General features: G+C 48.7%; 1 protein-coding gene across 1 annotated transcript in view; it reads right to left on the bottom strand.

The window, feature by feature from the left end:
• Positions 1-15,000, bottom strand: part of LOC143738115 (venom phosphodiesterase CdcPDE-like) — an 81,802-nt gene that overhangs the window by 24,055 nt on the left and 42,747 nt on the right. The window contains exons 4-13 of the mRNA XM_077230036.1: positions 10,458-10,583; positions 10,174-10,234; positions 9,341-9,438; positions 8,792-8,871; positions 6,296-6,415; positions 5,816-5,925; positions 5,102-5,167; positions 4,845-4,917; positions 256-364; positions 50-172 (exon numbers count right to left, since the gene is read on the bottom strand). Coding sequence (XP_077086151.1) covers positions 50-172; positions 256-364; positions 4,845-4,917; positions 5,102-5,167; positions 5,816-5,925; positions 6,296-6,415; positions 8,792-8,871; positions 9,341-9,438; positions 10,174-10,234; positions 10,458-10,583 — 966 coding nt within the window. The remainder of the gene's footprint in view (positions 1-49; positions 173-255; positions 365-4,844; positions 4,918-5,101; positions 5,168-5,815; positions 5,926-6,295; positions 6,416-8,791; positions 8,872-9,340; positions 9,439-10,173; positions 10,235-10,457; positions 10,584-15,000) is intronic.

Raw genomic sequence — 15,000 nt, 5'->3', positions numbered from 1 at the left:
TTTCTGAGTGAAAAACTTTTTCCAGTTCTGAACTATGTGTTTGACTTACAGGTGTGTGTTTTGTCTTTTGCTCTGATTCGTCCAAATGGACCCTCACTGACAAACAGATGATCAACATCAGCCACAAAATCCTGAAGAGCTTCTTTACGCTCACAGCTGGTCTCCTCCATACCTGCAAACACACACACACACATGTCACATTTGCACATGGAGAGTTTCTCCGAGGCTAAACGCACGTGCGTGTGTGTGTGTTACCGTGATCTGCAACGATGATGATGTTGACACACTGATGAAGGTTGAGTTGTTTGAGGCCATTCATCAGCTGACCGATGACTCTATCCACACCCTGCAGAGCCATGATCAGCTACACACACACACACACACACACAGACACACACAAGCATGTCAACAAATGTTTTGACGCAGAACGTTTTTTTAAGTACATATCATCTGTTGCTTCCCAGATTCTCCAGCAGTGGGTGGAGTGTTTTCCTTAACAATCATCGCACATCTGGGAAGAATCAATCAACAGGTCGATGTCAACGAAGACCTAGACACCCTCTTTTACTTTCAAACTTCAACAAACCATCAACCAGCTGTCGTATGACAAAGCTCCTTTGACCTAGCATACACATAACACATTATAAACTTCTAATTCATCTTTCAATAATTCATCTTTCCTTCATCTGTCCACACCTCCCCGGGGTCCTTCATCTGTCCACACCTCCCTGAAGGTCCTTAACCTGTCCACTCCTCCCGGGGGTCCTTCATCTGTCCACACCTCCCCGGGGTCCTTCATCTGTCCACTCCTCCCCGGGGTCCTTCATCTGTCCACACCTGCCCGGGGGTCCTTCATCTGTCCACACCTCCCCGGGGTCCTTCATCTGTCCACACCTCCCCGGGGGTCCTTCATCTGTACACACCTCCCCGGGGGTCCTTCATCTGTCCACACCTCCCTGGGGTCCTTCATCTGTCCACTCCTCCCCGGGGGTCCTTCATCTGTACACACCTCCCCGGGGGTCCTTCATCTGTCCACACCTCCCCGGGGTCCTTCATCTGTCCACACCTCCCCGGGGTCCTTTATCTGTCCACACCTCCCCAGGGGTCCTTCATCTTTCCACACCTCCCCGGCGTCCTTCATCTGTCCACACCTCCCCGGGGGTCCTTCATCTGTCCACACCTCCCCGGCGTCCTTCATCTGTCCACACCTCCCCGGGGTCCTTCATCTGTCCACACCTCCCCGGGGTCCTTCATCTGTCCACACCTCCCCGGCATCCTTCATCTGTCCACACCTCCCCGGGGTCCTTCATCTGTCCACACCTCCCCGGGGTCCTTCATCTTTCCACACCTCCCCGGCGTCCTTCATCTGTCCACACCTCCCCGGGGTCCTTCATCTGTCCACACCTCCCCGGGGTCCTTCATCTGTCCACACCTCCCCAGGGGTCCTTCATCTTTCCACACCTCCCCGGCGTCCTTCATCTGTCCACACCTCCCCGGGGGTCCTTCATCTGTCCACACCTCCCTGGGGTCCTTCATCTGTCCACACCTCCCCGGGGGTCCTTCATCTGTCCACACCTCCCTGGGGTCCTTCATCTGTCCACACCTCCCCGGGGGTCCTTCATCTGTCCACACCTCCCTGGGGTCCTTCATCTGTCCACACCTCCCCGGGGATTCTTCATCCGTCCACACCTCCCCGGGGGTCCTCCATCTGCCCACATCTCCCCGGGGGTCCTTCATCTGTCCACACCTCCCTGGGGTCCTTCATCTGTCCACACCTCTCTGGGGTTCTTCATCTGTCCACACCTCCCCGGCGGTCCTTCATCAGTCCACACCTTCCCGGGGGTCCTTCATCTGTCCACACCTCCCCGGGGTCCTTCATCTGTCCACACCTCCCCGGGGGTCCTTCATCTGTCCACACCTCCCCGGGGGTCCTTCATCTGTCCACACCTCCCTGGGGTCCTTCATCTGTCCACACCTCCCCGGGGGTTCTTCATCCGTCCACACCTCCCCGGGGGTCCTCCATCTGCCCACATCTCCCCGGGGGTCCTTCATCTGTCCACACCTCCCTGGGGTCCTTCATTTGTCCACACCTCCCCGGGGGTCCTTCATCTGTCCACACCTCCCCGGGCTCCTTTATCTGTCCACACCTCCCTGAAGGTCCTTCACCTGTCCACTCCTCCCCGAAGGTCCTTCATCTGTCCACTCCTCCCCGGGGTCCTTCATCTGTACACACCTCCCCTGGGTCCTTCATCTGTCCACACCTCCCCGGGGGTCCTTCATCTGTCCACACCTCCCTGGGGTCCTTTATCTGTCCACACCTCCCAAGGGGTCCTTCATCTGTCCACTCCTCCCCGAAGGTCCTTCATCTGTCCACTCCTCCCCGGGGTCCTTCATCTGTACACACCTCCCCTGGGTCCTTCATCTGTCCACACCTCCCCGGGGGTCCTTCATCTGTCCACACCTCCCTGGGGTCCTTTATCTGTCCACACCTCCCAAGGGGTTCTTCATCTGTCCACACCTCCGCGGCGTCCTTCATCTGTCCACACCTCCCCGGGGGTCCTTCATCTGTCCACACCTCCCCGGGGGTCCTTCATCTGTCCACACCTCCCTGGGTTCCTTCATCTGTCCACACCTCCCCGGGGGTCCTTCATCCGTCCACACCTCCCAGGGGGTCCTTCATCCGCCCATACCTTCCCGGGGGTCCTTCATCTGTCCACACCTCCCTGAAGGTCCTTCACCTGTCCACTCCTCCCCGAAGGTCCTTCACCTGTCCACTCCTCCCCGGGGTCCTTCATCTGTACACACCTCCCCTGGGTCCTTCACCTGTCCACTCCTCCCCGAAGGTCCTTCACCTGTCCACTCCTCCCCGGGGTCCTTCATCTGTACACACCTCCCCAGGGTCCTTCATCTGTCCACACCTCCCTGGGGTCCTTCATCTGTCCACACCTCCCCGGGGTCCTTCATCTGTCCACACCTCCCTGGGGGGGGTCCTTTATCTGTCCATACCTCCTCGGGGGTCCTTCATCTGTACACACCGCCCCGAAGGTCCTTCATCTGTACACACCTCCCCGGGGTCCTTCATCTTTACACACCTCCCCAAAGGTCCTTCACCTGTCCACTCCTCCCCGAAGGTCCTTCATCTGTCCACACCTCCTCGAAGGTCCTTCACCTGTCCACTCCTCCCCAAAGCTCCTTCACCTGTCCACTCCTCCCCGAAGGTCCTTCATATGTACACACCTCCTCGAAGGTCCTTCACCTGTCCACTCCTCCCCGAAGGTCCTTCATCTGTACACACCTCCCCGGGGTCCTTTATCTGTACACACCTCCCCGGGGTCCTTTATCTGTACACACCTCCCCGAAGGTCCTTCATCTGTACACACCTCCCCGGGGACACATTAAAAGTTTTCTGTTTTCAGTTTAAAAAGGGGTCGTGTAAAAGGCCCCTAAGTTAATAACTAATGATTTTACCATGGAATTGAATCAATCAAAAACTTACTTTAGATGAACAATAACCTATTATCACTGTAAAGCTGCTTTGAAACAATCTATATTGTAAAAAGGCTACATAAATTGACGTGACTGGAGCTGATGCGATCCCATCCAAGATCTACAAAGCTTCTGGATCATGCCTGCGCAACAAGCCAACAGAACTACTCCAAACAATGTGGGCACAAGGACCTCTCCTTCAAGACTTCAAGGATCCCACAATAGTTCGCCTCTACAAACACAAAGGTAACACAGAATGTGAGAAAACCAGAGGAATTTCACTCCTTTGCATCACAGGAAAATCCTTGCAAGGCCTAATCCTCGAGAGCCAGTGTGGCTTCAGGAACAATCGAGGAACAGCAAACATGATACTACTTCCAGAGAAGCGCCAGGAACAAAGCATTGAGCTCTACACCACGTTCGTGGATTTAACTCATAGACTGTAAAAACCTATGGGCGTAGTGTGTGTGACGTCACTCATAGAGTTTCTGAAGAGCATTTCTGAAGACGGCAGAGCCGGCCGTCGCCATCTTGGCAGCGTCACTCCTGGATAAACGAAAATAGGCAGCAAGGCGGATTAGCTGAGGTGACATAATGCTAACAGACAGCAGACAAACGGCTAGTAGTGACATCAGGGGCAATCCACCTGTCACTCAAGTGGCCACGCCCTTAATTATGCAGAACTTTAAAGGTTAAATATAATTTAAACGGATGAGTTATAAAAAAATTAATCCCCTCACAGTCGTCATGAAGGGCAAAATTTGCTTTATAGACCAAAACCACTTTTTACACCAGGCTTTAAACATGCTTATTTCTGCTGTAAAATTGGGCATTTTAACATGAGGGTCTATGGGATAGCCTCTCTTCTGCAGCCGGTCTCTAGTGGCCAGTCGATGAACTGCAGTTTACATCACTTCAGTGTTGGATTCAAGAGAGAGATTGGAAGGTTGCCGCTTGATTTAAACAAGGCATTCGGCACTGTAAGCCATGAGGTATCTGGAAGATCACAAGCAAGTTTGGATGCCCCGAAAGATTCATTTGCATAGTAGCCATTTTTCACCAACAGGTCACACTTCCAAGATCGGATCTGTCATCGGATGAAGTTGGTCATCGTCTTAACGGAAGAACAAACACAAGTTTGTGTGTGTGTGAATGTGTGTGTCTGTGTTGTGAGTGTGTGTGTGTGTGTGTGTTTTGTGAGTGTGTGTGTGTGTGTGTGTGTGTGTCTGTGTGTGTGTGTGTGTGTCTGTGTGTGTGTGTGTGTGTCTGTGTGTGTGTGTGTGTGTGTGTGTGTGTGTGTGTGTGTGTGTGTGTGTGTGTGTGTGTGTGTGTGTGTGTGTGTGTGTGTATTTTCTCACTCCTCCACTGACGGGTCCAAAACTGTGTCCAGAGCTATCAGGCTCCTCCAGGTACAGCGTTAGGAAATCCGGACTAAAGGACCAACAACAGCAGAAACAAAGATGAGGGATCAAACTACAGATGAACATGAGTGTGATATAATGATGAAGTTAATGTGTCTTGATTTAAGAATGTTTAGTTATTCGTACTGGAGTGGAGGTGGTGTGAACACAAACACATGAAGCGAAACCAACATGATCTGATGAAGATGATTTACCGTTTATCCTCTGGCAACTGCAGCCACCGTAGAACAGTGAAGACCCTCTCCTCATACGGGACCTTACTGCACACACACACACACACACACACACACACACACACACACACACACACACACACACACACACACACACACACGCACACGCACACACAGTATGTAATGGGGGATTAATGGTTCAAATCTGAGCCGATACACTAAATGTGTGTATGTTTGAGTGCACTAGGTTTGACCTGTCAACTAGTGATATTCGTTTCTGCTGAAATATTGACACACTGACTTGTACACATATCTGACAAAGGGCTGAGAAAAATAAGTGTGTTTTCACTTTGAATTAAGTTCATTATTTTGACCCCATCAGCTGATGTTTGTAACTCACTTCATTTAGAGCAATTTAAAACCCTAATGTCTTCAGCAATTTTTCTTCTCAAGTAAATAAATGCATGTTGATTTACGAATGTTTAGGTGTTTGTACTGGAGAACAGGACAGAAACACAGAGGAAGAGTGTTTGGCAGTGTGTGTAATCCGAGGAACTTCTACGCAGGTTGTGTGAGGAACTCCGACTCCGCAGGAATTTTCCTTCCAGAGCTCCAGCTTTGAAGAATCTCTCGAGCGGATCAGTGTGTTTATACTATCAGTGAATCTGACGCACTAACCTGCCGGCTGAGAGCGCATGATGTGTGTGTGTGTGTGTGTGTCTGATGCAAACTAACCCGTCGTAATCCATGTAGAGATCTGGGAAACTCCCGTTAATGGGCACGTCGGATCCCGGCCAGAAGAACGTTCCAGCTTTCAGGCCCTGATACATGGCAGTGTTCCAGATCTGAGGTCAGAGGTCAGGGGTCAGTACAGGAGTGTGTGTGTGTGTGTGTGTGTGTGTGTGTGTGTGTGTGTGTGTGTGTGTGTGTGTGTGTGTGTGTGTGTGTGTGTGAGAGATGGGTAGGTTTTAGGGGTCGGGTTTGTGTGTGTGTGTGTGTGAGAGATGGGTAGGTTTTAGGGGTCGGGTTTGTGTGTGTGTGTGTGTATGTGTGTGTGTGTGTGTGTGTGTGTGTGTGTGTGTGTGTGTGTGTGTGTGTGTGTGTGTGTGTGTGTGTGAGAGATGGGTAGGTTTTAGGGGTCGGGTTTGTGTGTGTGTGTGTGTATGTGTGTGTGTTTGTGTGTGTGTATGTGTGTGTGTGTGTGTGTGTGTGTACCGGTTGGCCCTGGTACCATCTGGGATTGCTCTTCTCGCTGTTGGACAGACTGAAGGAGGCGTCGAACACTGGGTCGTACATGTTATTATCCACCAACCCGTGTGACTCAGCGTACAGACCCTGCACATCACAACACACACCTCTGACATCACACACACACACTCACATCACCTGCACACACACCTACACAGTCATATTCATAATCACTCGTACAGCAGAGGCTTTCATCTAAAACGCCTGGCAAACGAGGAACATCAAGCCATTTATCACAATATTAAAAGGCTGATTTATTAATAAACAATCTAGAGCCCTAAATACTATACAAGATAAGAGTTAGCAAAGCGCATATCATACACTGTAAAAACAAATTAGTTCAGTTTAATTAATTAAATTGTGCAAACTCGTTGCCTTAATTTAAGTAAGTAAGCATAACTTAATTACAACACATTCTTCTTACTTAATCTATTTAAGTTTTGTCAACTTAATTCTATCTGTGATCTGAGGAAGTGTACTCCCAGAGTGCATTGCGGCATGAATAAATTAATTGCTTTGTTTTACCATTTTTGGCTTTATTTTACCATTAAAATTGTATTTGCTATCGTTATTGGGGTTATACTGACAAGAGACAGCAAATAAAATTGCAATGGTCTAATTAATTAAATTAATTTAAAAAAAAACTTGTTACCATTGTTGTGGTTTGCATGCTGAATGTTGAAGTCTGTGTGTGACTCAGCAAAATTGCAAGATATTGTCACAAATATAGAGGGATTATATAAACACAATTAAAAGTTTATGCCATAAGTGTTTGCAATTGACCCTTCGCTAAGCTCCGCCCTCCTTAGTTACTGTTGCTACGCCTGTCAAGCTTTCGCTTCTAGCACGTTTATTACAGTGTGTGTGCACCGGTGTCAGACATTCCCAATGAGATAATTAGTCAGTTTTGGCGAACATGTGAAATATCTGAGAGAGCAAGACAAAAGGGACTGCAGTGTGCATTCGAGCGATATATCCACGGAATAATATGCAACCGATTAGAGAATAATTTAATAAAAATTGAAGCTAAAGCCTATAGTCGCAGCAGCCGCCGCCTCATACGCTGACCATTCATATGGGAAACACACAAATCGAGGAACAGCTGTGTTCGTGCACAGCAGGGTAAGTGAAATGTGAAACTAATCTAATAATTATAAATCAAACAGTTTATCCATAAATCTTGTGGAATAACACTAACACCGGGAGAGCCGCGATCGGATTGGGTTAAAGTTACTCAGTCAGGACTTAGGCCGTCGATTAACAAAATGCTGAAATATATTTTAAAGTATGTCAGTGAGCCTCCGTCTTGTCTTTAAACGTCTTATTTTACGTTAAAACTTATATTATGAACAAAGAACCGTAATTATTTCCAACTTCCAAGCAACAGGTGTTTTTTGTTAATCGTCGACATTTAGTTGTGAATGTGGTCTCCCACTGCTGGATCCACGCCCGTCATTTCTATTAGATTTTAGGGAAGGAAAAAAATTCCACTCCCCCGTCCAAACTTTTAGGATACCGGGTATCAGAATTGCACAATCCATACACACAACGCTTCAGCATGTTTCCCTCGCTCGAAAGCTTGCCAGACCTCCCGCGCCTAGTTACGGTTGCTAAGACACGATTGGCCAGTGGCGGTTTTCGGGCGTGGCTTAGCGAAGGGTCAATTAAAATGTAAAAAGATCATTATTAAACATGATAGTTATGTTAAGCATCATAAATACATTCATTAAGAACATGGAAATAATTTAAATATAAATATATATAATATTTATTACTTCACTTCCTTTGAAATCAAATAACTGTGATTTCATGTTGCATCACTGCATCAACTGGAAGAGAATCAGAATAATATAAATGAAGTTCCAAGTGCCCAACCAAAGGGAACACTAATCACAATAATGGTGAGGAATCTTAGGCTGATTTTAGGAAATATTATTGGCAGATATTGATATTTATATGCATTTTATGTCAGTATCTGCTATTCTGTTGTATAGAACTAATTGATTTACATTACAAGCATCAGTAAATCATATAAATATCAGCATCTGTAGCAAACATATATTTGCTTAGTTTGAGTCTGGATAAAATTGAGCAGGTTTTCCTTCATATTCTCACTATATCATGAGCCATTAAAGCTTGATGCATCAAATATGATACAAAACATTAAAAAACATAATGCAAACTTCTGTTTTGTTCCATTTCAAAAAATTCCATTTTTCGGACTATTATTTCATATGTCAAGCTTCACATGCAGTTTTTGTGATTTTATTTTGTTCAGTGGAAGTCCTTCATATGGAAAGATTGACGCATAGGTTAAAAACACACATGAGTCACGATTATGCAGTATCACTTTTCCTCCAGAAGTTTCTCAGCAGAATCAGAGGAGACGTAAATGACAAAGTGCGTATGTGAAGTGGGTGAGTGTGTGCGTGTGTGTGTGTGTGTGGGGGGGGGAGGACTCACTGTGGCTATAGAGTAGTGGTTAGGGAACGTCTTACTAGGGAACACAGCCTGCATGAAGGGTGCAGACGTACCACACTTTCCTGAACACACACACACACACACACACACACACACACACACACACACACACACACACACACACACACAGTTTAATACTGAGATTCAATGGATTAAATGAGTGTGTTTGTGTGTGTGTGTGTGTGTGTGTGAGTGAGTGTGTGCATGTGTGTGTACGTGCGTGTGTGAGTGTGCGTGTGTGTGTGTGTGTGTGTGTGAGTATGTGTGTGCGTGTGTGAGTGTCTGTGTGTGTGTGTGTGTGTGTGTGTGTGTGTGTGTGTGTGTGTGTGTGTGCGTGCGTGCGTGAGCGCGCGCGCGTGTGTGTGTTAGTGTGTGTGTGTGTGTGTGTGTGCGTGCGTGTGTGTGTGTGTGTTAGTGTGTGTGTGTGTGCGTGCGTGCGTGCGCGCGTGTGTGTGTGTGTGTGTGTTAGTGTGTGTGTGTGTGTGTGTGTGTGTGCGTGCGTGCGTGCGTGTGTGTGTGTGTGTGACTCACTGATCTTCTCCAGCACTGGCACTAGTAAGCTCCACGTCTGCAGATATTCGGCTCTTAAACCATCCAGAGAAACCAACAGCAGCGGCTGCCTCTTAAAACTACACAAACACACAAACACACACATCAATAAACAACTAAAAAACTACCTACCAAAAATCTCCTAGTAATCGATCAGTCATCAAACCAGGAGGAGAGAAAATCAGATCACTGCCTTTATACGATTCAACTGATTCACCATGATGTGTTGCAGTGATTCAATTAAATGATTTATGATTGAATTGATTCAGTGGCGTAGTGATTCATTTATCATTTCTTTTTTTATTCTATGACTTTTAAAGGGCTTTTCTTCATCAGTAATTGAATTCAAAGTTGTTGAATGATTGTGATGATTTCACTTTGATCAGACATCTTTTAATGCAGAAATTAATTTGAAGTTTTAAATTTTACTGGGTTGATGTTTTTTTTACCTTGTAAGATCATAAACACTGAGCATAAATCTAATGATAGACTATATCTTAAAACTTCACTGTTTTATTAAATATATTACTAGTTAAAAAGGCTTAAAAATGGTTTGTATTTAAAAATGTAAATGTATTTAAAAGTTTTTTACGTTCTGTTTTGTGTTAAGACATAGGACATATTATTAAACTATATAGTGTGTAGTATGTATGTGTGAGAGTGTGTGTGTGTGTGAGTGAGTGAGTGAGTGTGTGTGTGAGCGAGTGAGTGAGTGAGTGAGTGAGTGAGTGTGTGTGTGTGTGTGTGTGTGTGTGTGTGTGTGTGTGTGTGTGTGTGTGTGTGTGTGTATGAGTGCGTGTGTGTGTGTGTGTCACCTGGCAGGGCATTTGGCTGGGTTCATGTCCACACACTCATCCTGAACCCATTGCGTGTCTCCTGCATCACAAACATTTTGAAGTAGAAAGACGGAAATAATTTTTGTTATAATATTTTTACACTTATTTTTAAATTTTTACACCTACGTACCTATCTGCATAGTTTTGAGTATGCATGTGTTTGGTTTAATGAAAATACAAACCCGAATCAAACTCAATAAACCAACATGAGTCCAAAGCACAGCCTCACAGAGATGGACCTGTTGCTGATAATTAAGACTCACCCTTACAGACGCTGTTGTAGTTTGAGCAACAGTCTCCGGCGTTCAGACAGTCATCAGAACAGTGACACTTACTGTCTGACAGGCGCGTCTCTCCACAGCGCAGCGCCGTACAGTCCCAGATCTGAGCTGTAATACACACACACACACCACCAAACACCACACACATCAGTAACATCACAAACATCACTAACATCACTGACATCACAAACATCACTAACATCAGTGACATCACAAACATCAGTGACATCCCAAACATCACAAACAACACTAACATCACTAACATCAGTGACATCACTAACATCAGTAACATCAGTGACATCACAAACATCACTAACATCAGTGACATCACTGACATCACAAACATCAGTGACATCACAAACATCAGTGACATCCCAAACATCACAAACAACACTAACATCACTAACATCAGTGACATCACTAACATCAGTAACATCAGTGACAACACAAACATCACTCACATCACTAACATCAGTAACATCAGTAACATCACTAACATCACTAACATCAGTAACATCACTAACATCACTGACATCACCAACATCCGTAACATCACTAACATCAGTAAGCAGGATCAACGGTTTCAGCTGCTCCTCCAAGGCCAGCAAGAAGACCGCGAGCTGTTCCGGAGCTGGCTCGACCGGGAGATTCGGGCCGTCCCCAATCCAGCTACGGCCTCGGCCCCGCCCCTGCCTCTCAATAAAATGGGGCCCAGGATGATCAGGAGGCGTTCCTGGACCTCTTTAAGAGGTCGGCCGAGGCCCGGGGATGGCCCCAGCGGACTGGCCCCTGCGGCTCATCCCCCTACTGTCAGGCGAGTCGCAGGGAGCCGCCCACCAACTGCCAGTCCAGAATCTCCTGGTCTATGAAGACCTGAGGCGCGCCATTCTCCAGCGGGTCGGCCGGACCCCGGAACAACATCGCCAGCGGTTCAGGTCCCTGGGCCTGGACGAGTCCGGCCGGCCCTTCGTCATGGCGCAGCAGCTCCGGGACTCCTGCCGCAGATGGCTGATGGCCGACGGCGACGTCGAGGATGTCATCAACAAGGTGGTACTGGAACAGTTCATCGCGAAGCTGCCCAAGAAAACCGCGCAGTGGGTCCAGTGCCACCGCCCGACGTGGCTGGACCAGGCCATCCAACTGGCGGAGGATCACATGGTGGCGTGCCCAGGGGTCGGCGAGTCCCTCCCATCTGTCTCTCTCTCTCCCTCTCTCTCTCTCTCTCTCTCTCTCGGCCCCTTCTCTCCCCAAACCTGTCCCCCTTCCCAGGTCTCATGGGGGGCTGATGCCCCGGCCGGCACCTAGGTGGAGAACAGGGCCTCCGGCGGAACCCGTCCCGGCATCCAGGGCCCCACCCAGGGGGACGACGTCGCTCGACCACTCCGCCCCGGTTTCTGCAGCCTCGCGCTCTCCACGCCAATCCCTTGACCCGCTTCCCGCCACTGGGGCGGCGGGGAGGCCTGGGCCGGCCTGTTGGCGCTGCGGGGACCCAGGTCACTTTATAGACCGGTGTCCGGTGATGGAGGTGGGGACACTGATCCGGGTCCCCGACGCGCCGCAGGCTGCCCCCGATCAAGCTGGCCTCTACCAGATACCAGGGAGTGTCAAGGGGGGTACTTATCAGGCTTTGGTGGATTCAGGCTGCAACCAAACCTCCATTCATCAAAGCCTGATTCAACCTGGGGCATTGGATAACAGCCGCATGGTTAGTTAACCCGCACCTCCGGCATCCGCTAATTCTGGGAACGAATTGGCCGGGTTTCAGTAAATTATTGGGGTCTTTGTGCACGAATGCCTCTTGGAAAAAGAAAAACAAGGGGAAGACAGCAGTTGTTCAGGTGGGAGATGCGGAGCCGGGACATCTGGCTTCTGCTGCTGGGGAACGGAGTGATCTGGAGAGAACCATCCTCACAGAGCGCGATGATTTTCCCTTGGAGCAGTCCCAGGACGAGACATTAAAACGTGCGTTTGATCAGGTCCGTTCTATCGACGGCCAGGTACTCCACCCAGACCAACCGCTCTCTTACCCCTACTTTGCTATTTTAAAAGATAAGTTGTATCGGGTGACCCAAGACACCCAATCAAAAGAAGATACAACACAGTTGTTAGTTCCTAAGAGCCGCCGGGAAATGCTTTTTCAGGCGGCTCACTGTAATCCAATGGCCGGGCATTTAGGTCAAACGGCGACACTAAACCGTCTCATGGTTCTTCTGGCCGGGCATTCACGAGAACGTGCGCAGGTGGTGCGCGTCTTGTCGTGAATGTCAGTTGGTGAATCCACCGCCCAATCCAAAAGCACCATTGTGCCCCCTTCCATTAATGCAGGTCCCCTTCGAACGAATTGGTATGGACCTCATCGGGCCATTAGAACGGTCAGCACGTGGGCACCGCTTTGCGTTAGTCCTGGTGGATTACGCAACGCGGTACCCCGAAGCAGTCCCGCTCCGTAACATTTCTGCCAAAAGTGTTGCAAGCGCGCTCTTCTCGTTAATCTCCCGGGTGGGAATCCCTAAGGAGATTCTCACCGATCAGGGCACGGCGTTTATGTCACGAACTATTCGCGAGCTTTACGAATTATTGGGCGTTAAATCGATTCGCATTAGCGTCTACCACCCACAGACAGATGGGCTAGTGGAACGATTTAATCGCACTTTGAAGTCCATGATTCGGAAGTTTGGTCACGAAGACGCCAAAAATTGGGATAAGTGGCTAGAACCCCTCTTGTTTGCTGTACGCGAGGTCCCCCAAGCCTCCACGGGGTTTTCCCCCTTCGAGCTTCTCTTTGGGCGTCAGCCCCGCGGGGTGTTGGACGTTCTTAGAGAAACTTGGGAGGACGGACCATCCGCTAGTAAAAACGAAATTCAGTACGTCTTGGACCTGAGAACAAAACTCCACACTTTGGGGCGGCTATCAATGGAGAATTTGTTACAGACCCAGGGCAGACAGAGTCAGCTGTACAACAGGGGGGCTAGACTTCGTCAATTTGCACCGGGAGATAAAGTACTTGTATTACTCCCTACTTCCAGCTCTAAATTACTCGCCAAGTGGCAAGGACCGTTTGAGGTCACATGGCGGGTTAGTGATCTCAATTATGAGGTGGTTCGAACAGATAGGGGCGGAGCACGTCAAATTTATCATCTCAACCTCCTCAAAAAGTGGGTTGAGGCCGAGTCAGTGATGCTGGCGACGGTAGTGAGCGGAGAGGAGGATCTCGGGCCAGAAGCGAACACAAAACCACAATCTCTCGCGCTGGCTCTTGGTGGAGATCACCTCTCACCCTCCCAGCTCACTGACATTAAAAATTTACAAGCTGAATTTGCTGATGTGTTCTCGCCCCTGCCTGGCCGAACGGACCTCATTCAGCACCACATTGAGACGGAACCGTGTGTGGTGGTGCGCTGCCGCCCATATCGTTTACCTGAACACAAGAGATAGGTAGTTCAGAACGAATTAGAGGCTATGCTGGATATGGGGGTAATAGAAGAGTCCAGCAGTGACTGGGCGAGCCCGATAGTTTTGGTTCCGACGGCTCGGTCCGGTTCTGTGTAGACTATAGAAAGGTGAACGCGGTGTCTAAGTTTGATGCTTATCCAATGCCGAGGGTTGACGAATTGCCTGATCGCTTGGGTATTGCTCGTTTTTATTCGACACTGGACTTAACAAAGGGTTATTGGCAGATCCCCTTGTCTCCTATGTCCAAAGAAAAATGAGCTTTCACAACGCCGTTTGGTTTATACCAATTTGTCACCCTTCCTTTCGGATTGTTCGGGGCTCCTGAGACTTTTCAGCGTTTGATGGACAAAATTCTCCGGCCGCATGCTGCATATGCCGCTGCCTACTTGGATGATATTATCATCTATAGTAATGATTGGCAGCGTCATATGCAGCATTTGCGTGCTGTCCTGAAGACGCTGGGAAGGGCGGGGCTCACGGCCAACCTGAAGAAGTGTGCGATTGGGCGTGTGGAAGTAAGGTATCTGGGCTTCCACTTGGGTCACGGACAGGTGCGTCCCCAAATTGATAAGACGGCAGCGGTTGCGACCTGTCCAAAACCTAAGACCAAAAAGGAGGTTAGACAGTTCCTGGGGCTAGCGGGTTATTACAGAAGGTTTGTGCCTAATTATTCGGACCTCGCTAGCCCGCTGACTGATCTAACTAAAAAGGAGGCACCAGATACGTACCAGTGGATGGAGCAGTGTCAGCAGGCTTTCACCCGGATAAAGGCTGCTCTGTGTGGCGGGCCGCTTTTACATGCACCTGACTTTTCTCTCCCTTTCATCCTACAGACAGACGCATTGGAAAGGGGGCTGGACGCGGTCCTGTCCCAGGAGGTGGAGGGTGAAGAGCGGCCGGTGCTGTACATCAGTCGAAAGCTCTCTAAGAGAAGCTCCTGGGACTCGCACGCGCCACGCAGCCGGAACCCGCAGTGTACAAACGGATTGGAAAGAGTTTTTGACTGAATGGACTGAGTTATTTATGCAACGGGAAGAGTGGTCGTTTGACTGAACCTTGAGAGCTGGAGAAA

The sequence above is a fragment of the Siphateles boraxobius genome, unplaced genomic scaffold (assembly GCF_051911475.1).
Source record: "Siphateles boraxobius isolate OS27281-9 unplaced genomic scaffold, OSU_SipBor_1 138, whole genome shotgun sequence".
Classification (NCBI taxonomy): Eukaryota; Metazoa; Chordata; class Actinopteri; order Cypriniformes; family Leuciscidae; genus Siphateles; species Siphateles boraxobius.
The sequence above is the reverse complement of the archived record's forward strand: the minus strand, read 5'-3'. Positions and strand labels throughout refer to the sequence as shown.